This window comes from Onychostruthus taczanowskii, unplaced genomic scaffold (genome assembly GCF_017590055.1).
Source record: "Onychostruthus taczanowskii isolate IOZ18803 unplaced genomic scaffold, ASM1759005v1 scaffold28, whole genome shotgun sequence".
Classification (NCBI taxonomy): Eukaryota; Metazoa; Chordata; class Aves; order Passeriformes; family Passeridae; genus Onychostruthus; species Onychostruthus taczanowskii.
In genome coordinates, this window is record NW_024500128.1 from 7421363 (window position 1) to 7445083 (window position 23721).

Genomic DNA, 23721 nt, shown 5'->3' on the forward strand with positions numbered 1-23721 from the left:
GGCGGGGGCTCCCGCAGAGCTACTACTACCGCCGGCGGGGCGCGGGGCAGCGGCGGCTGCGAGCGCCGGGGGCCGGAGCGGGGCCGGGCGGGCAGCGGCTGCGGAGGCTCCTCCTGCGCCGGAGAGCGGCAGTGCCCGGGGAGAAGGAGAAGGAGAAGAAGAAGGACGAGGAAAGGCGCGGGGGCCCCTCGGCGGGGCGCAGGGTTCCGCTGAGCGGGCGAGTGTAGCGGAGCGGGGTCTGTCCGCAGCTGCCCCGCCGTCGGCTGCCCGCGGGGGTCCATGAGTCGCGGGCGGGCAGCCCCGGCAGCGCCCCGCGCCCGCTCCCCCGGCTCCGGCAGCGGCCCGTGGCGGCGGTGAGATGGGGGGCAGCCTGGGCTGCCACCGCTCCATCCCCCGCGACCCGGCCGACCTGTGCCACAGCCGCAAGTTCAGCGCGGCGTGCAACTTCAGCAACATCCTCGTCAACCAGGAGAGGCTCAACATCAACACGGCCACGGAGGAGGAGCTGATGACCCTGCCCGGGGTCACCCGAGTGGTGGCCCAGAACATCGTGGAGTACCGCGAGTACATCGGCGGCTTCAAGAAAGTGGAGGACCTGGCGCTGGTGAGCGGGGTGGGGGCGGCCAAGCTGGAACAGGTGAAGTTCGAGATCTGCGTGAGCAGCAAGGGCAGCTCGGCGCAGCACTCGCCCAGCTCCGTGCGCAAGGACCCGGCCTCTGAGCACCACCTGTCCGCCACCAAGATCAACATCAATACGGCCACCCCGGCACAGCTCATGAGTATCCGTGGCATCACTGAGAAGATCGCCAACAGCATTGTGGACTACCGTAAAGAGCATGGGCCCTTCAAAAGTATTGAGGACCTGGTGAGGATGGACTGCATCAATTCCTCCTTTCTGGACAAAATCAGGCACCAGATTTTTGCAGAGCGCTCCAGGCCCCCTTCAACAAATACCAATGGTGGCCTCAACTTCACGGCCAAGCCTCACCCCAGCCCTACCTCTCTAAGCCTCCAGAGCGAGGACTTGGACTTTCCTCCCGGGGGTCCAACCCAGATCATATCCACTCGCCCCTCTGTGGAGATGTTTGGGGGGGTAAGAGATGGCAGACCTGTCTTCAGGGTGGCAACGTGGAACCTGCAAAGCTGCTCCATTGAGAAGGCCAACAACCCAGGCGTGCGGGAGGTGGTGTGCATGACGCTGCTGGAGAACAGGTAAGAGGCAGCACCCGGCCTGCAGGCCCAGCTCCACGCAGGATTGTAGGCTCATGCCTTTGAGGTTTGGGCACTGTAGAGTCTTGTTGTGATCCTAGTGGGACTCACTCCTTTCCGGGATTACTAAATGTTTCCCACTTCTTGCATGAAACTGTGTTTGAGTCGTAATGCTGGGACTGTAGTGGCTGTCCCTCCATAGAGCTGCTGTGATCCTCGATAGGCAGTGGAGCCCCTGAGGATGGGGGTGTGTGTGCACACAGCTGTGCAGGGGGGACTGGGCTGTTGCAGTCACCTTAGGCCTGTTAATGGTTGGACAGGGAGTGTTTCTCCATTAAGAGCCTTTTGAACGTGTCATGGAGAGCTGTTCCTGCCAGAAGCTGGGGGGCAGTAGCAGGAGAAGGGCTGTGTAACAGGTGTGGAATGCCACAGCTCATCCCACAAGGGTGACACAGCTTGTTAATGAGTGGTCATGGGGCATCTCCTGAGCCGGAGGGACTGCTCATCCCTGGGGGTATGAGACATGGAGCACCTGCCTGGGGAGGCTGTGCTGTCCTTGTGCCAGGCTTTGTGCCCTGACTGCACTGAGCACTTGGTGGTGTGGCAGACAGGGTGGTACTTCAGGTGTTAATGCGAAGCTGAGTGTTTGAGTTTTGTTTTTTGTGTGTAATTGGGCAAGAGTGCTGGGGATATCTGTCATACTAAACTTTCTGCTGGACACAGAAATGTAGATTGCAATAAGTATTTTGAAATAACTCTAGCCTATTTCTTTTCATGTGTCAAATCTGTCCCAGCTGATCTGGCATTTAGTTTACAACAGAGGTAAAGTTACTTTTCTCTCAGGCTGTGACTCAGACTTACAGCAGGAAATGAATATTGGCAGGGGACTCTTGGGCTTCTGCAAAAGGGATGTTGTGGGGAGGGGAAGTGCTCATGAGCTGTTATCTCTGTCCTTTTCCAATAATATGCTGAATAACAGCTCTTGTCGGTGCGGTTGCAGAGGTCAGGCATGCGAGCAGGACGGTGACAGTGATATGAAATCCTGTGCTGCAGTACAGTATTTGTAGCCAGGGGTACCTCTGCTGTGCACTGCTTGGGAGCCTGATGGTCCCTCATAGGAAACATCTATCATCTCACAGCCACCGCTGTTTGATACCCAAAATGAAGATGGTAGATCAGCAGAGTTATTGAGATGTTACACTGATGGCTTCAGCCTAACATCTGTCAGTATTCTGCTTTGCTAGTTCAGGTATCCTGTGCTTCCCTCTTTGTCTCTACTCTCTCTTGCTCTTTTTTCTTTTGGTGTTTTTTTTTTTTTTGTTTGTGTGTTTTGTTTTTTTCTTTCTTTGTTTTGGTAAGCAGGTTTGGAAGAAAAGTGACTTTAGTGATTTATTTATGTGCTTTATGTATGTATATAAGGAATTTTTAAGGACCTCATCCAGTAAAGTGCTAACTGTCACTTATGCAACTTCAACATTTTGGGGGAAAAAGCTCCAAACAAGATGGCCCACCTATTACAAAAACCAGGATCATGTAGTGGCTTATTAAATAAAGCTGCCTTAGCCCAAGCTGGCCACTGTGTGTGCAGAGTGTGGCCCTAGAAATTTGTTTAATTTTTGCCTTTAGACTGCATGGTGCTCAGTTTCTGTGCAGCTAAACAGAAACTAGCCAACAGGCCCTTAGTTGTGCTGGGTGCTGTAAAATGTCTCCTGGATACTTTGAAGTTTCAAAGGAGCCTGGTAGAAGTACTTGTTTTTGTTCTGTTTTATTGCACATATCTGTGTCATCAATCACACAGGGTGAGTACGATGCAATTGTTTTCTGTACTTGATCCAATTTGTGATAATGTGAGAAGCAGGAAAAAATGAAAGCAATGTGCATCCACAGACAAGCCTGCAAAACTTTCCTGGGAAAATAAATGTGGGAACAGAAAAAAGCAACACTATGCAGGAAAAATATATACATTGGGAAAAGCTATACTCAGCAACTTAGGGAGAAATTTCCTCTTGCTTGTGTGAGCATTGCTGGGGTCAGTGGAGCTTTGCAGCTGTAAAACAGCCTCAGCTGAGGCCAGAAATTGCCTTCATTCTGCTGTTTGGGCTCCATGGTCTCACTTCCAGCTCAGGTTGTGTACCCTGGGAATGGACAGAATGCCTTGCAAACTAATCTTTGCCCAGGTAAATCAACTTCAGTAGACAGTCAGCTGGAGAAATTCACCTCTTGCTTCTCCAAGCAAGAATATATCACTGCACGGGGCTCACCAGCACTCACAGCCTCACAAAATCCATGGGTGTGTTTTCAAGGCGCTCTGTGGGTGTCCCACATGTGTTGCTCAAGTCTCCAGCTGTGACCCACGCTGGAGGTGGATCTGAAAGCTCTTTGGCCTGACAGTAGGTGCTCTCGTGAGATGTGTTAATGGGCACCTGCTTGCTGCTGCCCTGATGTGCAGGAATAAGGGTGCTCCTTCATGCTGGTTCCTTATAGTCAGGGCTGGTGTCAGGTAGTCCAGGATGCTCTCAGGAGCTGGAGTACTGTCTTGTTGCAGTACATACAGCTGGAGGAGCTGCCTCGCCTGGTTTCTTAAGTCCAGAAATAAAGCACAGCAAGTCAAGAAGATTAGTAAAACTGTGTAAAGAGAAGCAAAGAATCTAGATTTTATGTATTGGGGACTTTTATGCCAGTTAAAAGGCTTGCTTTGGGCCTTGCCTTGGGGTTTGCTTTTTAAAATTTTGTTGGTTGGTTGGGTTTTTTTGTGTTTTAATGACCTGGTCACAGCAAGTAGCTTTAAAACCTCTTGGGGTTGTTCTTTCAGATGTTAACAACAGGGAAAAGTACTGCCTCTTTCCAGGTGAGGCTAGAGGCTATGCTCCTCCTGTCTTCCAGCCCTTTGCATTGAGGGAACAGTTGTGCAGGAAGGAAAGAGAGCCGGTTTTTCATTCAAGCTAAACAAAAAGCAAGAAAATGTCATATTGTAACCTACTGAAGGGAGGAGAGGAAAAAAAAAAACCAACCTAATTCAAAGTCTCATACTTGTTCCCAGAAGTGCTAAATTTCTGAAGAGCAGTGAAGGGAATGTGCACTAAATCAGTAAGCATGACTACTACTGCTAAGCTATTTTGAAATTCATTGCTGTAGTGCAAAAATAATGAAATACAGCAAGGTCCTCACCCTCTTTTCTCATATTACAAGGATCTATGTTTATCACAGTGTTTGAAGTGAAGGAGCGAGGTGTTTTCATTCAGAGGACTAGAGGGTAATTTTAGAAGAGCTTAGCATGATGAATGAGGAGGCGAGCATGACACATAATTGGATTGAAGTGTCAAGTCTGGGGTGAGTTTGCCCAAACCTGCAGTGTTTCTTGCAGGTGTTGTTCTGAAAATCTGGGATTTATTGATAAAGAGTTGGTCTGTCTTGGGGATGCAGGTCATCCCCTCTATCTGACCTCCATGTCCTCCCCATTCTCAGGGGGAATGAGAGAACCAACTGCTTCTTCTCACCAAAAAAATAAAGAAAAATGTAGGGTAAGAGCAGCACGGATTAAAAGGGCAAGTTCAGGTCAAAGGCAGCAAGTGTTTTCGTGGAGAATATGTAGCCCCATCTTCCCAACCCCAGAGGATGTTTCCTCTGGACAAGGACAGTGGAAGCACCCTAGAACTGTCCCATACACCAGGTCCATAGGGAAGGGTAATTTTGCCACTCCTTATCCACACCTGCCTCAGGCCTGTCCCTCCTTGCCATAAACTGAGCTCGTGGCTCCTGTGACACCCTGTGACACTCTGTGACTGCTTTCTGTGGCTGTCAAGGTGCCAGCTGGATGATCCCATGAAGAAGTGTGGGGCAGGCATGAGCAACACCAACAGACAGGGCGCTGTAAAGGTGTGGCTTTGTGCTTCAAAGGCTGCAAGTAGCCAAGGGCAGTGATCAGCTGTGCACCTTCCCCAGCATGGTTTCCAGTGGAGGTTTTCCAACTGGTTTTCATGATGCTTTGTAATACTGAGCAGCAACTTTGTGAAGACCTCTTAACTTTTTTTTTTTTTTCCCCCCTTGGAAACACACTTTGTAGTTGACTGAATGAAAATTGATAGGGGGTGTGAAGGCCAGAACTTGTACTCTATCTAAAGGAGGGGGACCTCAAGATGATTGTGTGTCAAGATGATTGTGGGTCCAAAGGCCCGCAGAGCCCAGCTCCTCTTCCTTTCAGATGTCAAGCAGTTCAAGCTGTTGTTTCCTTCTGCTGCTTTCTTTGGGCAGCTTCTTGGTGTGGTTACATCTTCTACATGCAAAAAGTGTAAGTAATAAAGCCTTAACACTTGTCACAAAAACTGCAGAACCACAGAAGAGCTCAAGTTGAAAGTGACCTCAGAATATCATCTGACCCAGCCTTTCCTGGAGAGGGGAGCCTGGATGAAATTATCTATCCCTGTATCCAGTCACACAGGCTAGAGATTTGAAAACCTCTTCTTCATCTCTAGGAGGTTGTTCCAGTGATTGACTCTTTTCACTTTAAAAAAAGTTATAACTTGCATGTCCCTGGAGCAATAAATACAAATAGCAGTATAAGGTTTGTACTTAGCACTGGTGGGTTTTTTTCTTGGCATGGACAGCAAGCCTTAGGAACATGTCAGTCCTTTTTCCTTCTCAAGGTTTGTAACTGGTGAGCTGTTTTCTGTTTGGTTAAACAGAAACATAGAGGTCTCTCAAAGGCAAGAAATTAATCTAAATTTTTGTGTCTGGGACTTAAATCATGTTCCAGCTGGGGGAACAACAGGTAAACCTCAGCCCAAAATTGCCTCCTGGGAGGCAGTGGGTGGACAGGCAAGCCCTGAGTAACCCTTGCTGTGCCACCATGCTTGAAAGTTCCTCTTCTTAGCCTTACCTGCCCCAGGAGACCTTAAGCACATCCTCTTGTCACCTAATAAAAAGAGAGCTTTCTGAGCCAGCCTCTGAAGCAGTCTCTTCCTATTAAGACATGAGGAAAAGTTAATCTTGCTCTGGCCCCTGCACTAGGTGCTGGAGGCAGGAAAACTACTTTTGCCATTGTTCCCCTACACTAAATAACAGGGTGGGACTTGTACTTTCCTCTCCAGTCTCTTGGTCTAGGCTGAGAGGTGTGGTTTTACAAGGGGCAGCTCTTTGCTACTGGGCCTTGTTAATTTACTTGGGAAGGGGTATGGTGTGGTACCTTGCCTCCAGGAAAGTATTGGGTTTCCCATCAAGACAATGGAAAAAGTTTACACCCCCACGGAGCAGACATCATGTAATTTATCATGGTAGTAGTGATGGGTATACTTGCACACTTCAGAGGCTCATCACCAGCTTGTATTTGTTGTTTCTATGCTGTTGCTGAAGTTCCCCAGTGGTTGGTAAAAGCCCTGAGGTGCATCTGTTTTATATCTCTTTGTAAAGCTACGTGGTTTTTCCTCCATTGGGTTAGGCTGGAGTCTTGCCAAGAATAATTCCCCTGCAAGAAAAGATCAGGAAAGAGGGCCTGGCCCAAGTAACCTGACCATGCTAATAAGTCTTAAACAGCAGAAGAACAAATACACCCTCTTCTCTTTATGTAATACAGAGGAAATCCTGCCTCCTCTAACTTCAGAGAAAACTTAAGAAAAAAGGGATTGTTAGATGATATCATTTATGTGCACTTCACAAATGATTTTAATGAGCAGTAGAAAAAATGATGCATATAAAGCCACCATTATTTTGTCCTCTGATACCTCAGAGGACAAAATGTGGGGTGATGAAAGAGCTGTTGTTTTGGGGATTGGTTTTTTTGTTGGTTTTTTTTTGGCCTCCACCTGCATGAGACCAATGATGTTTTACCTACTGGAGACTAGTGGGAGCCTTGAACTGCCTTCTGCATACCATGTGGCATGGGAAAGCAGCAGGTCACACCCGGAGATTTGTATTTTCCGGTGAAATAAAACTCGACTCATTTACTCCTGTTCAGGATTTGGTCCATTCCTTTGCCTGTGTAAAATCACATGAAGCTGCCAAGCTTAATGCTAAAGAGCACTGCCCTCTCCCTGGGGTTAGGACTCCTCTGAGGTACTCTGCCGTCTCCCTGGGGTTAGGACTCCTCTCTCGTTTTGGAGAGCGATTCCAGCCCCTTTCAGGACTGCTGCTGGGGGAGCAGGTGATATCAGTTTCAAATTAATAAAATAACACATTAATTGAATTCCATTTCCAAACTTTTGCTTCATAGGGATGCAGTACTGAGCCCCTCTATGAGGTACAAGGGCATCACCTGCTCCTCCTGAAGGAGGTGGGTTGCTTGTTTGAGATACTTTGCAGCTCCTGGGTTTTTGCAGGAGAGATTAAAAGCAGTGGGTGGACTTGCAGCAAGACTGTGGAGGGTGTACGCCATCCCTGTGGCCGGACACTTGGAGAAGGCATCTGGAGCCACGTGCTCTGCAGGAGATCTCGGGGGTGAATGCACTGAGCTAGCTGCTTGATCCTGCTTGGTCGCTGTTGCCACAGCCCCCACAGCTTTCCTTCCTCAGACATGACATAGGAATGTAGGACAGGCCCTTGAAATTACCCCCGAGTAGCCTTTCCAGGGATTTTCTGTTTTAAGTGGAGATCTGGGCATTGTTTTAACTTTGCACAATTGCAGTTTCAGCGTATTTCCTGAACATTCAAGAGCTGTATCCAACCAGTCATTTTTATCTGCTTTAAGTTGAGAATGTGGCTGGGAAAATAGTATAGTTAAAGGCTGGCTTATCCATATAAAATAAACATTATTCTTCTCCTTTTTAAAATTATAACCGTGCCCTACCACTGTTACTAGTGCCATAAAGCTTGACTAAAATGAAACAGATTAGTGGGGAAAGAGTTGGTTCATATGTTATTCTTTTCTCCCAACATGTCTAATTGATACATCTGGCAGCACTTAATGGCCATGTAGTTTCAATCCATGCCTGCTTGACTATTTTGCACATGTTATTTTGTGTCACTGGATTCATGTTTCACATTGCAGGTATTTTGGTAAACCAGAGCTGCCAGCTTATTCCTGTAGATCCTGCAATGTTTGCTTTATTCCATGTGACAAAGATTAAATAGGCTGGCTGATTTATGGTAATAAATTGGTGAATTATTAAGTGATGTTGTACTGCCTGTTCCTGAATCACAAGCAGAGGCCACAAGACTATAGCTTCCTTCTGCTTGACTTCTCAGAAATCTTGTGCCACATGGCTGTGGGAGACAGACTAGGTACCTACAGGGCTTTGTCCTCTAGGCAGAAATATTTAATGCTTTGTGATTTTTTTCTGTGCTTTGGGAACTTGCAGTACAGCTGCAGGAAGGGTGGTTTTCTAACTTTGTCTTTGAAAAGAGCAATAGGACCATTTCCATTTCTTATTGGGAAAGAAGAACCAAGGGCTACTGAGTTCCTGACAAGGTGCAAGCAAAAACTTGGTCATTTGCTGTTAACTAGAGGAAAACACTGTCTCTGCAACCAAGCATTAGTCTAGCTCACTGTGAACATGGGGCTCCAACAGTGTTAAACAGGGACATCTAAGACACAATCAGTTTTTTTTCAAATTTACCTGTATCCTTCTGGATGGAGTTGAGCTTCAGTGTGTTTCCTACAGCTTCATTGTTAGGAGGACCCTGCTTCTTTAGTCTTTAATTAATGTTTCTTTGGGAACATAATTTCAAGAGTTGGCTGGATGAGCAGAGAAGAGGTGATAGGTCATAGATTACAGTGTGCATGTAACTTTATTTTTGAGTCACATTGTTCCTCATTGTAATGCAAGTGTAAGCTGACAGATGGAAGCACAGTGTCCTTACTGAAATAATTACAATATGCTGCAGTAATTTCTTAACACTATTATATGGTGTGGTGATAGAGACAAGAACTGTGGCACATTAATAATAACAGTGCTTAAAAATAGGAACACAATAGCTTCTTCACTTCCAGATTTTTTTTTCATTATTATTTTGAAGAGGTACTGTGCTTTGTTTGAGTAATAGCTGGTGACCCCCTGTGATTTATCAAAGAGTAAAAGTGCATGATGGCTTTGCTGAGGGGAGGGAGAGACCTACTAGAGACCTCCTTTCTCACGTTTGTCTTCTCCTTCATCTCAGGCCTGGGTGCTCCGCAGTGGATTCCAAAATGCCTTGTATGGTGCCAAGAGCATAGTGGGCATCATATCAGTGGTAGATAAATATGGAGGGAATACGTAGCTGTGGTAAAAAAGGATATTTTTTCTGTCAATAAACTGTTTCATCTCACCCCTGGCTTATACAGCATATCCATGTTCTGATCAGACTATGTGACATTTTCAAATGGCATGAGTCGGCGGGGAGGCTCAGTGCCGCTGACCTCCTTTCCCTCCCTGCTGCTGGGGGTTTGTGCAGGAAGGAACCCGGTATCAGCACCAAGCTGTTATTTTCAGTGCCTCTGGTAAAATTATTAGAGGCCATTGAGCAGGAGAAATAAGTTTACCCTGCATGTGCCCCATATGCCGGCATGTTCCAAAAGTTCAACTGTGTATAAAATATAATTTAAAAAACAATTGATTCCTATGGAAAAATACATCTGGGGTTATATTGTCGTGTGTGCGAGGGATGGCTGAGAACGCTGTGGATACTGGGTGTGCACTGTGAGTGCAGTGGAATGAATGCAGCCTGCTTGTGCAGGATGGATTGGAAGCCCGCTGACTGAGGCCGTCTGGAAGGGAGCCTCATGGCTATGCAGTCTGTCTGTCTGTCTGTTCTGTCCCTGTGTCTGTCACGGAGCAGGGGGGAGAGCGCAGTAATGCCCATGTGCTCTTTGAAAATCCCAGTGGGCAAGGCTGTACCTGGGAGCAGCTCTCACCGTAGGCTTATGGATATGGGTAATGAGGAAGAACCAGAAAATTTCCTTTTCCTTCTGCGTGGCTACTTTTCTCCCTGTTTTTAGAGGTGTTCAGGTAATGTGATCAATCTCCTGTGCAAATTTAGCTACAACAGCTGTCCGAGCCATTCACAGCTGAACGGGTTGTTAATGGGTTACTGAACAGCTAATTGATCAGCCCTGCTCTGGCTGCGTGAGGCAGTGCCAGCCTTCCTGCCCTCAATCCCCGTGCTTGCTGCACGCCAGTCCTGCAGAGCCGCCCTGCCCTCTGCTTCACGCGGCGGGCGCAATAAAGAAGCTGCTGCTTTTGCCTTCAGACTTATCCTTCCCCTCCTCGGTATTTATAGCTCCGCTGCTCCCCTGCGCTTCCGTGCCGCTGTGTCTCTCGCAGCCCTGCAGGTGCGGAGGCGCTCCGCTGCCCAGGGCTTGCTCCAGGCTCCCTTGAGGTAATTGCCGGTCAGTGCCCACTCTCTCTAGCTCAGGCTTGGCTGGAGTAAAGGTTAGCCACCTTTCTGCCAAACTGGAAGCAGCGTGCTGTGGGATACGCGCTGGATGTTAACTTAGAAACCTTATATTTGGTTTCTTTATTCTATTTAAACAAATAAGACCAAGTGTGGGTCCGTCTCAGTGCTGCTGAATTGCAGGGTGTTGTGTCAAAAGCAGGTCTTAATTAGGTGTTGAAAAATGAACTGTCAGGCAAGTTTTCCTTTCATACATGCAAGGCAAGTTCTTCGGGTTTGCTGTCAAACCTACTGCCTGTAGAATGTTAAGTGACTGCCTTCTCTTTTTTTTCTCCTTCTAAGCAGGCAGAAACATGGAATAGTGTGAACCCCTGTCAGGGAGGATAGCCTTAGCTGGGAACAACCCATATGACTTATTTTAAAACAGTCTGCTTTTCTAACAGGGCAGGAAATTTCCAGTGGTAATCCCATTTTAAGCTAATATGGGCAGATACTGCTCTTCCACTGGACACAGTGATGGGGTCCCTTTCTGTAAGGATTGCCTTAGGGAGATCTTTGAGTTGTTCCCCTCTTGTGATGTGTGGGGCTGATGGTGGTTAGGCACATACCAGTGCCACAATACACAGGAGGGGAAGTATACAAAACACCCCCATACACAAAACGCCAGAGCTGCTGGTGCATTAAGAGCTAAAATAAGTGCTATTACCAAGAAAATACTGCAGTGATACCTGACTACCCTTTGCAACCTTTATTCTGCCTGGCCCAAGTTTTCCTATGATTCTGGCAGCAATGACAGTGCAAATTTTGGCTATCTATCTGTCTGTATCTTCCTGCTAGTCCTTTGTACAGCTCTTTCCAGTATCTCTAGCTGTGTTTACAGGCCCCTTTCATAATTCATGGAGACTACCAGCTGCCCACTGCCGTCCCTGTTGGCTGCTCTCCTGGAAACACAGCATTGAGCAATAAGCAGCATGTGGCCTGGGTGAGGGCAAAGGGGTCAGTACTGCTGGTAGATAGCACAGAGGTACTTCCAGCATATCCCAGAGGAATCTCCTGGTGAAGATTACCCACTGGTTACCAAGAAACCCCTACAATGTCATGTTTTTATTGCTTCTGAGTTCTCTAGTGCAAAGCAGCGCTGCGCAAAAGGAAGCTGTGGCTTAAAGGACAAGATACACTTTCAGTCATCAGCTCCTGGATATAGATACAGATAGATATTTCAAAAATGTTGACCCTGGGCTGTTGTCAGTAAAAGTTCTGAAAGCATTGCTGCTGGATGGAAGCTCTGCAAAAGCCACCTCCAAGGATGTGGTGTTTCCCATTTCTATTTTAAACTGAGAGTACTTGGACTTGGCTGAAGTTAGACTTGCTTCTCTATCCATTTTTCCATCTTTTTTTTTTAATTTTTATTTTCTCTATGTGTGTGTGTGCAGCAGATTCTTTGAGGAGCTGGATGCAAGGATGATGGTGACCTATATTGCCCAGCTGAGCTCTGAAATCTGGCAAAAAGAAACTGAAAGTAAGAAACTGGGCAGATATCTGTATGTTGGTTGTCTATAGGTTGAAAAGAAATTGTCTCATAAACTTGCTTCTATCTTTGACCTTATATTTGAAGCTTGCTCTTGCAACCTGAACATGAGTCCCCTTTCCATGTCCTCTTTCCACCCCTCCTGAATCTAAAGCTTTTTCACTGGTTTTACTTGGCTTTTTGGTATGTTCAAATCTTGCCATACCTTGAACACTTCCAGTTATCTCAAACGCTGCTTGGTCAACCTTTTGCTTTCACACCGTGAGGGTTGAATGAAATCATCTCTCACCTACAAGGCTGAGGACTTCAGTTTCCTTGGATCATGTGTAATACTTCCCCCAAATCATTCCAATGCCATCTTCTTGTTCCAAGATGTGCTGCAACATTTCTTTCTCTGCTGAGGCCTCTTGCCAGGCAGTTTGAAAATCAGTGCCTTTTAAGATATATCAAGTTTCAGGCAAAAGCTGCCTGAAAACTGCAGCCTTGCCTTTTATGTCTGGGGCTGTTAGGAATTCTTGCAGTTAGAGGAGGCTTTTGTACCATTGCTTTAAAGGAAAAAAGTATTTATGTTTTCTATTTCTGTTCCTCAGAGGTACTAAAAGCTCTGCAGAAATAAATTGTTAGCTTCCTGAGGTGTTGGATGTGGTATAATTTTTAACTTCTTAAGGAGTTTTAAAGGAGTTTGTATGTACGTTAGGCGCTTGGCAGTGTGAGTACTCAGTATTTTTTCCTATCTGATTATGCTGTGGGGGTGCATCCTGCACTGACAGTTTATGATTCCTCTTCCATATGCATACTATCTTCCTGAAGATAGTGTTGGAGATGTCAGCTCTGTGAGGAGAGACTGATGAATTTATATCAGAAGAATCTTTTTTGTCTAGCAGCTCTTCAGCACAGCACTCTGTTCAGAATATCTCTTAAAAATAGAAAGTACTGGAGGAATATCAGCTTTGTCATGGCGGTGTCGTTCATCATCAGTGCCAAACTGATTTGGCTAATCCCCGGTATTAGTAGGAGAAAGCCTGAGTTGCCCACACAAGGTTCCCTGTGCTCCAGTTTTTAGAGTGCTTAGTGATAGATTTTGGATTATTGTTTTGGAGTCTACAGCCAGACCGGCACAAAGCGTGTGTACTCACTTAACTCGTACCTAAGTGTGTTTTTCATAGGAATGTAACTATTATGGTCTAAAAACTTCAGTTCTTCTGGAGATGAGATTTCCATGTGTATTTATCTGCTACAGGCCAATTTCATGTTATCAAGGAGCAAGGGTCATACAACAGCATAAATCCAGCATCCAAAAAAAGCACAGAGATTGCTGCTTCCCTTTTTGTTACTCCCTGTGCTTGGCTCAAGTTTCACCTCCCAGGTCTGCTCCTCAAAACTGGGATGTTCTTGGAAATGCTGTCATATCTAGAAGTTTTTTCCCACTGAATTGGTGGTTAAATTTTGGACATTTTGATTATCCCTTTTTTTTTTATCCTCCAGAGTGCTTCATCCAATCAAACACTTCTGCATGTTTCCCTGTCACCCTATTTTTATGTCTTGTTTTCCATACTGGCATTTTGCCTTATGGGTGCAATGAATGGCAAGATATATTTTAGTACTGTGTTATTGCCCATAGGTATTAAATTACTGGGTTGATTGTTTTTATAGGCTGTTTTCATAGCACAACTTTAGGAGGCAGGCAGTCAGTCATGCTAACAAAGTCTGTGTGAGGCACACCTCTTCAAATAATCTGGAATGATTTCCATGGAGCAATGATTACTTCCTCCTCAGAATAATCAAGAAACTGGAGTGGGATCAGCATTGTTAAAGGTTTATAATTTCTCCTCCATGGCCTTTGTAGACCTGCAGGTTGTAAACACCCTAGAGAAGAATCACTGGTGCCCTCTTTATGTTGCCTTGTGTCCACTATTGAATCTAATAAAATTGCCACCAGGGCTCAGCATTCAATGTTCTTGCTCCTTTTCCCTGGTGGTGCCTGCTGTCAGCTTCACCATTTCCCCAAAACACTGTTTTCGGGGTGTTATCCCCTGCTCAAGCCTGAGAAGATCAGTGGAAGGCATGTGTGGCATGGCAGTGGGGGGCCAGGGCATCAGGGAGAACCTATGGGGAACATCTTCATGAGCATCCACATAATCCTGTTTCACGCCCTGCATGTAGTTTGTTAAAAGCTTGTTTGACTTGGAGCTTGTTAAGAGTTTGCCTTGGATCTTGTTACAAAACATGCAAATCATACCAAAAGCTGCACAAGACATAATTTTGCACCAGTATGTGCCTCCCATCAAGCACGATTTCCTTCTGTCTTCCCTTTCCAAAATACATTTGCACTTCAGCTCCAATATTTGGAGAGCTCTGCATCTGCATAAAGCAGACTTTCTCATTCCCACAGAAGTCTGGTGCTTCTAAGACTGTTTTGTGCCGAAGCCCCTGACCTCAATAAGGTTGAGGATCTGGGCTACACAATTAGCACCCACTGCCAAGAAAGGAAAAGCTAAGCTTGAGCCACCATTCTCCACTTGGCCAGGGCTGGTCTGCATAGGGGGCTCTGTAGTCCTCTTGCATCCTTATGCTGTAAGAGCCATTCTTATGTCCAGACATCTCCGAGCCTGGCACACAGGGGTCCGCTGTGACTGAGAAGCTTTCAAAACTCCTTCCTGCATGTCATTGTGCAGCTAGAAGCTGGGATTGCTTCCAGCTCACTGAAGACACTCCGACATTGTTCCCTCCTAATCCCCTCCTTCTCACAGAGCATGGTTTTTCGGAAGGCTAGCATGTTCCCTTGCTGGCTTTCCATGTGGGAACACAAACGGCGGTTCCTGGGAATAACACAACCCTGAATTAGTGATGAGCCAAAGCAGGGGGCAGCTGCATGGTGTGATGGTGGGATGAGCCTTTGGCTCTGTGGTGTGTTAGGGAGGATGCCTGGCTAGCCAGGCTGGCTTGTGGCCGTGTTCCATTTATCTGCTTCCTGGCTTGCCAACAAGAAACACAAGTGTTTAGCAGTAGTGGGGCTGGGTTTCAGCAGGAAGAAATGCCATCCCCCCCATCCCCCTTCTTGCAGCCACTCAGAGGTTGATCCACACCTGGTTTGCTGTTTCTTTTTGTGTGCTGGTGCCTGGGGAAATAAAAGCAGGTTAATGGGACAGGGAGGAGGGTGCTTTCTACTGAACTGGCTTTTTTCCCCCCCAAACCCAGATACAAGCAGAGAGAGAGAGAACAAGGTAATGAATAAATAGATATATTCAGATGTCTTTACAAGGGCATCTTTCAGTGCAGGGATTTGACCTTGGAGATTTGGATTGTGTCATTTATAAGATGGTGGCCTCAAGGTGCGGCTCCAGAAGACTTTGCACATCTCTCAAGGCATTCACAAGTCCAAAGGGAAAGAAGAGTAAGGAAAATTTATTCCAGCTAAGTTCTATCACTATTCCTGCCTTCTAGCAGGTCAGGAGCCCAGGTGAAATTAGAACTTCTGGTACATCTGGCTGTGCTTCTGTTCTCTCTGCTGTTCCTTCCAATGTTATTAGTTGTGTGCATTTGGATTGCTGAAGGAGATATTTAAGGAGAGGGAAGCTGGGATTGAATCTGGGATTTTTTCAGGATTTCTCATAATGGTGAGAACCTGGAAACATCTATAACCATGAGCACCAGCCAGCATGACTGGGATCCCTAAATCAATGATGGATCTATGGTGGGTCCTATCTATTCCCTAAATAGATGTTGGAGACTCCTTTCAAGTGTCAGGCTGTAACTTTCAAGTTTTGCCTCTTAGGAATATTCAAAAATGGTGAAGATAGTTTCTGAAAAAATAGCAGAATTAACCTAGAGCTGCACTTAACAATTTTGCAGGTCTGTTGTGATCTGTAATCTCACACTTTTTGCTTTCATCCCTCAGAGCATCTCCTGTAGAAAAGGCTGTGTTCCTGGGAGATAGGACAGCTCAAGTGGGAGGTGGATAGTCAGTCAAATCCCACAATGATATGCATGGTCTTAGACTGGATATTAGGAAAGATTTCTTTGCTGAAAGGGTTGCCATGTATTGGAATAGGCTGCCAAAGGAAGAGGTTGAGTTACCAGCCCTGGTGGTATTTAAAAGATGTGGTGCTTAGGGACAGGGTTTAGTAGTGGACTTGGTGCTGTCAGGTGGTTGGAGCTGGTGATCTTGCAGCTCTTTTCCAGCTGAAATATTTCTGGTTCTATGGGTCACATCCTGGTGTGACGTACAGGGCACAGCAGTCGGAGACACATTGCTCCACCTCCTCCACCTAACCACATCCCTTTCACCTCACATCCTGTAGACACGATGGGTATTTCCCTTCTTGAAAAAGGGCTTTAAAGCATTATTGTGTTTTGGGATGGGGGTAGGGCAGAGAGGAAATCAAAAGCCCAGCATGCTGACTTTGCTGACTTAGGAAATCAGATGGTTTGCCTTGTGAGAGATTTCTCCAGTGCAGAGCTGGTTGTGAGGTGGTGGTTTGTGGCAATGTTGACTAATTCATGTTTTCCTGCCAGAGTGGGGGTAGATTGATCCCAACAAAGTGTTGGTTCTGCCTCATGGTGTAACGAAGCTCCCTTTGCACGGTGTCTTTGTATCTGCACACGCACGAGTTGCCCCTGCTCGCTCATCAGAACAGGTTGTCTCTCTGCTTCTGGTTGCGGTCAGCAAACTTCAGCTGGTGGGAGGTTTTGTAGTGACCCAGGCTCTGGGATGAGCACCCTGCCATCCTTGTAAATTAAGGGAGGAGCATCACTGCTGAAGATCTGTTCAGCAGTGATGAGCAATGAGGCTGTTAGCTCAGCCTCTTTTTCTGCCCATGCTGACTATTCAAATGTGTAATTTTTTTGCCTGAACTATTTGTGCTTTTCTCTGAAGAGGAGAAGGGCAATTTAAAATTCTCCTTTCTGCTCCCTTCTTCTGCCCCACTTTTCTGGGAAAGCTGTCCTTGGCATTTTCCCCTGTGCCTATGTCATGAGATAAGTAACGTATGTTGTCATCTCCTCCCGATGTTCTCCTAAAAGAGGAAGGCACAACTGCAGCCTCTGTAGCCTTTCTTCCCCAAGGGTACCTCTTCTTTCCTCATCCTCCCTTGTCACTACATGGTCATTTGTACATCTGGCATTGTCCGAGTGAGACCACCCAATCTTGTCATCATTGCCTTGCTGACCATCCTGTGGACTTGGTAAAAGGTTGGCTGTGACCTATGGTGTCACCCAGACACCCATCCTTCCTCTTTGCTCCATTAGGACTCGTTTTTTTGTTACCTCATGCTCCTTTCCCCAAGGATGGTGCTGCTTCATGGTGACCTTACTGAGATGCCGAAATTGCCATCTTGCACACAGCTTTTTTACTCAGTGAAGTGAATGAATGCTGCTTTCTTTTCATCATCTGTGACCTGGCCAGTCTTTTCAGGCATTGGGAAGCGTTGTGATTTTCCTTACTGGCTTATAAGTGTTATACTACAGAAGGGTTATCACTTGCTTAGTGTTTTATTGATTAAGCTAGTGAAGCTGGTGAGCCGCTAAGGGACCACAAGCAGTTCAGCTGTAGATTAAGATTCAGGAAGCCCCAAGTGCCTGATTGGCATTGTGCATAAGGGGAGCCAGCCTGATGGGGGGACTGTGCCTTCCAAGCTGCTGTTCCATGGACTCCCCTTCATCAGGAGGCTTTCCTTCTCGCCAGGTATCCTGGCGACCCGGACTGCAAACCAACATCAGTCCCACTGAAGTGATAAATGTGTCTGGAAGTTTCAGTACCCTTAATGTGTGTTGTACATCTGCAAAAAACTGGAATGTTTAGGCAAGGTGAATGGAAAGGAGAAACGGTTTCTGCCTCCAAACCCCTTTCCTTTCTAAGCCTTTAGTCATTGAGCAATAAACAGGAAAAGGAATGAAATCACCTTTTTGATGCAGTGCAGGTATGCTAGAGTTATGTCCTATTAAAAGTTCAGTAAACTCTATTAACCTTTGTTACACTGCTAGGACTTGCATAACATCAGGAATTTCTTTCCCTTACAGAGGGAGGCCTTACAGTACAGAGGCTGTGTGGCGTGTGTGCTATTTTTCTCTTTTCTCTGTAAAGCAAAAAAGACATGCTGTTTTTGCTTAACCAAGGGAGATTAGAGAACTTCCTCTTATTCAGTCCTGTGGCAATGCAATCCCAACCAAATACTATCCAGCTGAATTTAAGCACGTGGAGACATCTGCCTTTGGCAATTTTAATTTTTATTAGCGAGAGAGAGTGAGAGTCAGTGTTTCTCCTCTTTCAGTGTGAATCCTAGTAACCCCGAAGATGTCTGGCTGGATCCCTGCATGTGCAGGGTTATTTCAGTTCAGGCAGTGCACACTGCTGCAGCTCGTGGCAGGCTGCATCCACTCACAGGCAAAGCGCCTTAAATCTTTACCCTACACACACTGTGTAGCACAAATAAGAAGATGCTGAGAATCATGTGTTTAACAAAATCTCCTTTCCATGGCTCTTTGAAGAGCTTTAAAAAGATTTTTTTTTTTTTTTAATCCCCAACAAGTTCACAGTCTTTTAAAATTAGAAGGATTCGGGATTTTACTTTTAAGTTTACCTGTATCCTCTCTAAAGAAAAACCTTCGGTGACAGAGCTGACACAGCAGAATCGTGTTTATTGTCCACTATTATGCGTGTGGTGAAGCAGATATGACAAGTCTTCCTTTCTTTAGACCTTAAATCTTTCCTTTTTTTTCTTAGCAGATACTAGCAGGCTGGTTAAATACAATTCCTCCATTGATGCAGTCCTCTGCAATTTATGTGATGGTCATTTCTACAACTTTGTATTGTTACTGGTGACATACCTGCACACTGGCTGTGCACTGCAGCAGTTGTGACAGTTTGCAGGCATCAGTGTTTATTAAGGGCTTTAAAATAAAGTTAATGACCCTTTCCATCCTCCCAGCCTTTGTGATTTTTTAGGTGTTCTGTTTTTGGTTTGGATTTTTGTTTATTTTGGCTTATTTATGGCCATTTAGGATTAAGCTGCAGCTGTTCACAGTTTGGGGATTTATTTGATGCCCTGTGATAAAGAGACAGTCTCAGACTTCTGTTGCTTAACAGGGCCTTGCTGAGAAGACTCTGACACTTCCTGTTGCTGTCCTGTGCTTCTAAACTACCACTTGTCATGCACCAGGATTTTCCTCTGACTCCATAATTAATTCTCTAAAAACCAGGGCTTGCAATTTGTAATCAAGATTATAGCTAGGAGCTATTTGACTAAACTGGGGAGGCGGGGGGAGGAGGAGGAAAGGGGGCTACTACAAAAATCAGAGGAATGATCCAAATAGTGAAGAGTAAATGCTGAAGTAATGAATAATGCATTAATGCTGCCCTTAAGTTGGAAGTAGGAGCCCTGTACACTATATAATTAGCACTTATATAACGTGTATGTATTCCTGCACTGTAAAATGTCTAAATGAGGCACTAAAACATGAGGTGGTCTAAGTGGAGTACACTGGCTGGGAGCTGTAGCCACTCTGGGTCTGTCCCACCTCCTCTCTGACACAATGCTGGATGAGTGTCATCACTTCTCTATGGCTTCAAGCACATTCTGATCAGTGAAGAAGAAGCAGCACATGTCCCTGAGCTCTCCTGCTAGCTTCTTGTTACTCTTTCTCAGCACCCAGAGCTGATCCAGGTTAATCTGGGAGCTTCTTTGTCTGCCAAGTAAATTGGCTTCACTTAAACAGCTGCTGAATGCAGCTTGCTGAGCAGGAGTGGTGACTGCTCAGAACATGTTGTCTGCAGTTGCAAAGACAGCCAGACTACGCCCTGGCTATTTGGGCCATCCCTGCTTGCTGCCTCTGTAAAGCACATGGAAGTCCACAGGGAATGGTGTATGGAGACATGAACTTTAAATTACACAGGCAGGAGAGCTGCTGTGTGGTGGGAACAAGGCATGGGGCAAGGTTTTCTGGGTGATCACCTCTGGCATTTGATCAGTCCTGCTGCCCAGTGAGGGAGACGGAGCCCTGCCATTCAGTCACCCCAGGAGGATGGACGTGGCCAGCGTGGTCCTGGTGCTGGCACTGGGAGCAGGGTGCCTGGGCAGTGCTGCTTTGCCTGGCCTCGTTCAGCTGTGCTGTACTATTCCTTATCAAATTCGTGCACTTGGACACTGACACTAATTCTCATTTGTTTGCTTTTTATTTGTTTGAACACTCTGACAAATCCAGGGATTCTGTTTGCTATAAAGTCACGACTCATGCTCTTGGAATTGTAGGAATTGCTCTAGAAATTACATGGGGTTCTGGCTTCGTTGCTGTTCTGCTCATTCACCTGGAGTTTCAGGAGGCTCCACTTTGATGGCATTCCTCTTGAGCTTCTACAGCACATGGCTTTTCCTTAGGACCAAGGGGAAGCTGTGAGCTGTCATGCTTCTGTGCACAGATCTCTGCTGCAGGGAAGCATTTACTAGGCAGGCTGCTGTGCACAGTGTTTCTGCAGACATTGACCAAAAGATCTGCTTTTGTAACAGTGCCAATTATTGCAGGCAGTATAAGCTTCTATGTGTGTACGCATATAACACTCTTGATTTGAAACCTGCTATTCCACATACAAGTATTCCACTATTTAAAACTCTCAGTGATAACTTCCATCACAGAAACTTAAGATTTTTCCTCTGCTCTGGGACAAATAGATCACTTTAATGAGGCTCCTTAACTGATGGAGTTTGCCCTGATCTCAAAGTCATAAGATACTAGAACAAAGAGGCTGCTGTGATAAGTGAATGTAAGTATCTCAACTGTGCTATTTGCTAAGCACATTATAGAACAAGGGGAAAAGCCTTCTACTGTGCTTTCTTCAAGGGAACTTTTAACATGGCACATTAATAAACCCATGCCAGAAAATGCCACACAGTTTAGGACCCAGGCAGGAGCTCAAATAAAGGATTAGTTGCCCTCCACCTACCTCATTCCTGGGGTGTGACTGATTTGACTGTGGTCTCATTGTTGGTGAGACATCCCTTTTGTGTATCTTTTGGTCAAATATTTCACAACAGCATGTCATCTGCTCTGGAGGGCAGCTTCAATCTTGACAGCAGGCTGCAGCCCAGAAAGCCTGGGAACCACCAGATGAGATGCTTATATGGACAGTGGTGGCATCCTGTTATGAGAGATGAGAGCAGCAGGGAAAGCGGAAAAACCCTTTGCCTTCCTTACCATGTGTCTCTAAATAATCTGGCCCAAGCTACTGTTGGGGCAGGGGAAAGAAAACATTACTTAACCCCTGTGTCTGGTCAGATAAGCCTCTTCCTTTGTCAACAAAGACCATTTGTGGCAATAGATATTTGCCATGCAGGATAATTATCCTTTATGATGAGTAACAAGTTATTATGCTCTATAACAGTGTGTCATTTGAGGGAGTGGCCACTGTGGCAGATGGTAGCACTTGAATCCAGAAGATCCTGAAGAAACTCAGCTGTGTCAATGAAGCCTTGTGAAGCTCGAATGGAAGCCCATAGCCCAGCACTGCGGTAAAATAACCCCCTGCTTTAGTACAAGTGGGCAGTTGGTTGGTTTGGGATCTTTAGAACAGACTTTAAAAGAAGCTTCCTCATTCAGAAGCTGGTGCAGCACTGGAAGATGTTATCTCAAGGTCATGGTGTCTTAGTGTTTTAGAGGTTTTCAAGACTACAGATGACCTCATGATAGCCCTGTGTGGAGGACATTGCTGCATCAAATGGTCTCTTTAGACCAATGTTCCTGTGTTTGTGGCTGTGCAGTACTGCTAGAGACAGGCACTCGGGATTTGGTTAGTAGAAGATTCTTCTCTTTGCCACACACTGTCTCAAGGAATTTTTGGAGATGCAGTAGAAAAAGTGAAAGGTAGCAGCCTGTGGAAATAGGCCATAGTCTGCCTGGCTGCATGTTTGCATTGCTTCTACTTTCTTTTTGAGTGGTCTGTCCCTTCTGCTGGGTGCATCTCTGCCAGCAAACTGAGCACAGGCTGGTTTGAGGACAGCTGTTGGCCGGGAGAGTGTCGACTCAGCCGGTTTTACTGACTTTGAGAACTGAGGACGGATTACGTTTGCTCCCGGATTAGAGCCACAGCTATGTGATGCATCCACTGGAGGTTTAAATCCAAACCTTTCCGTGTTACTCCGATACTCAAGAGCAAAGGCTATATGCGGTTGTGGCTTTTGGCTAACCAGAGGCTTAAGCTTCACATAACCCTCATCACACTTCAAAGTCATTACTGAAGTACAAAACAACTGGACTGATAGAAAGACCGTCTGGTCTGTTATTTGGGCTAAAGTTATATAAATGGCACTTCAAATGCCCCATAAGCTAAATTAGCGTTTCTAATGCAGTATCATGTGATGTTGTAGATGAAGCTGATAGGATACTTTTGTAATTAGCTCTTGGAAAGAAGGCTTTTAACTTCTTACCCTTATTTGACAGGTAGTTTTCTTATCTAATTTGTGCTTTCTGTGGGCTCCTGCAGATGCAACCTCAGTATTGGCTGACTCTTGTTTTCTGACTATGATATTCTTTGCATTTCTGGCAACCTAAGAGCATAGCATCAGTGTAAACAAAATTCTTTATGGCTTAACATCAACACCACTTGTAAATAGTAGTCAAGACTGACAGAAGGCTGAGATGTTTTCTGTGGCTTTTCTGACGTTTAAAGGCTTGGGTGCGTGCAAGAGGGAGGAGTGTCATATTCACTGGTATGCAAAACTTGGGTTTTCTGCCTTTGCTGCCTCTGGCCTGCTCCTCTTCACAGTTTTCCATTTCTTCACTTTTTGCTTTGGACTGTGCAATTGACCTCTGTTGTAGGAGGATGAATGTTCATGTTCATTCAAAGCTGGGGTTGCTCTGTTTTTAGTAACCTTTGCGTGGGCTAGCTGAGTGACAGTTTTGAGGAATTCCCATCTATTGTGACCTTTCCTTCACCATCTGGGATAGATGCTGTAAGGAGAGCACCCCAGTTGTTGGCAGTGGGTCCTGACGCCATTCCTGTGTGTGAAGCAGCAGATGGCTGTGCTGACTGACGCTCCACTGTGTTGACATGCGGACTCGATAGTGTTAGGCTAGGCCTGCACTGGAGACTTTTGTTGGAGTAGTAATGCATGAGTGTTATCTTGCTAAACCCACACTTTCCACCCTCTCATGATGACAAGGTCTCAGTCCCCTTGACAAAGTCTTTGGATGCCTGCCCCTTGCAGAACACTGGTTTTAAGGTCTTGTCACCAGCTTCCCAAGTTCCGCTCTACGAATACAGGTGGGCTGGCTTTTGGCCACAGAGTGGGAAGTCCTTAAAACACACGGGCTGTCTGCTAATACAGTTTCTGCTTTGTTTCCCACCTGTTATAATGATGCACTTCAGTTTAGCCTTTTGTCAAAATGTCCTTCAATTTGTAAGATAACATATGCTGCTTGTGAAAGAGCCATGGAGAAAAGTGCACTTGACCAAAGCACTGCTCTTGGTTTCTGTAGTGCTCCTTTTACCTCATCACAATGCCTCTCCTCAATAATTGTGTGAGGTCTCTTGGAGCATTTCTTGTGCACATTCTTCTGTTTTAATACCCAGTGTTTAGTGTCTTCCACCACTTAAACAATTCCAGTTTGGCACGAAGTCTTCTGCAAAAGATGCGCATATGAAATGCACAATGGCTGTGGCGCTTCGCCAGCCTCTTCGAAGTAGGAGCCAGCTC

At 45.9% G+C, this 23721-nt stretch overlaps 1 protein-coding gene across 1 annotated transcript in view; it reads left to right on the plus strand.

Moving 5' to 3' along the window:
* The first annotated feature begins 16 nt into the window (after positions 1 to 16).
* The window catches only part of EEPD1 (endonuclease/exonuclease/phosphatase family domain containing 1), a 63752-nt gene continuing 40047 nt past the window's right edge, over positions 17 to 23721 (plus strand). The window contains exon 1 of the mRNA XM_041407849.1: positions 17 to 1212. Coding sequence (XP_041263783.1) covers positions 359 to 1212 — 854 coding nt within the window. The 5' untranslated portion in view covers positions 17 to 358. The remainder of the gene's footprint in view (positions 1213 to 23721) is intronic.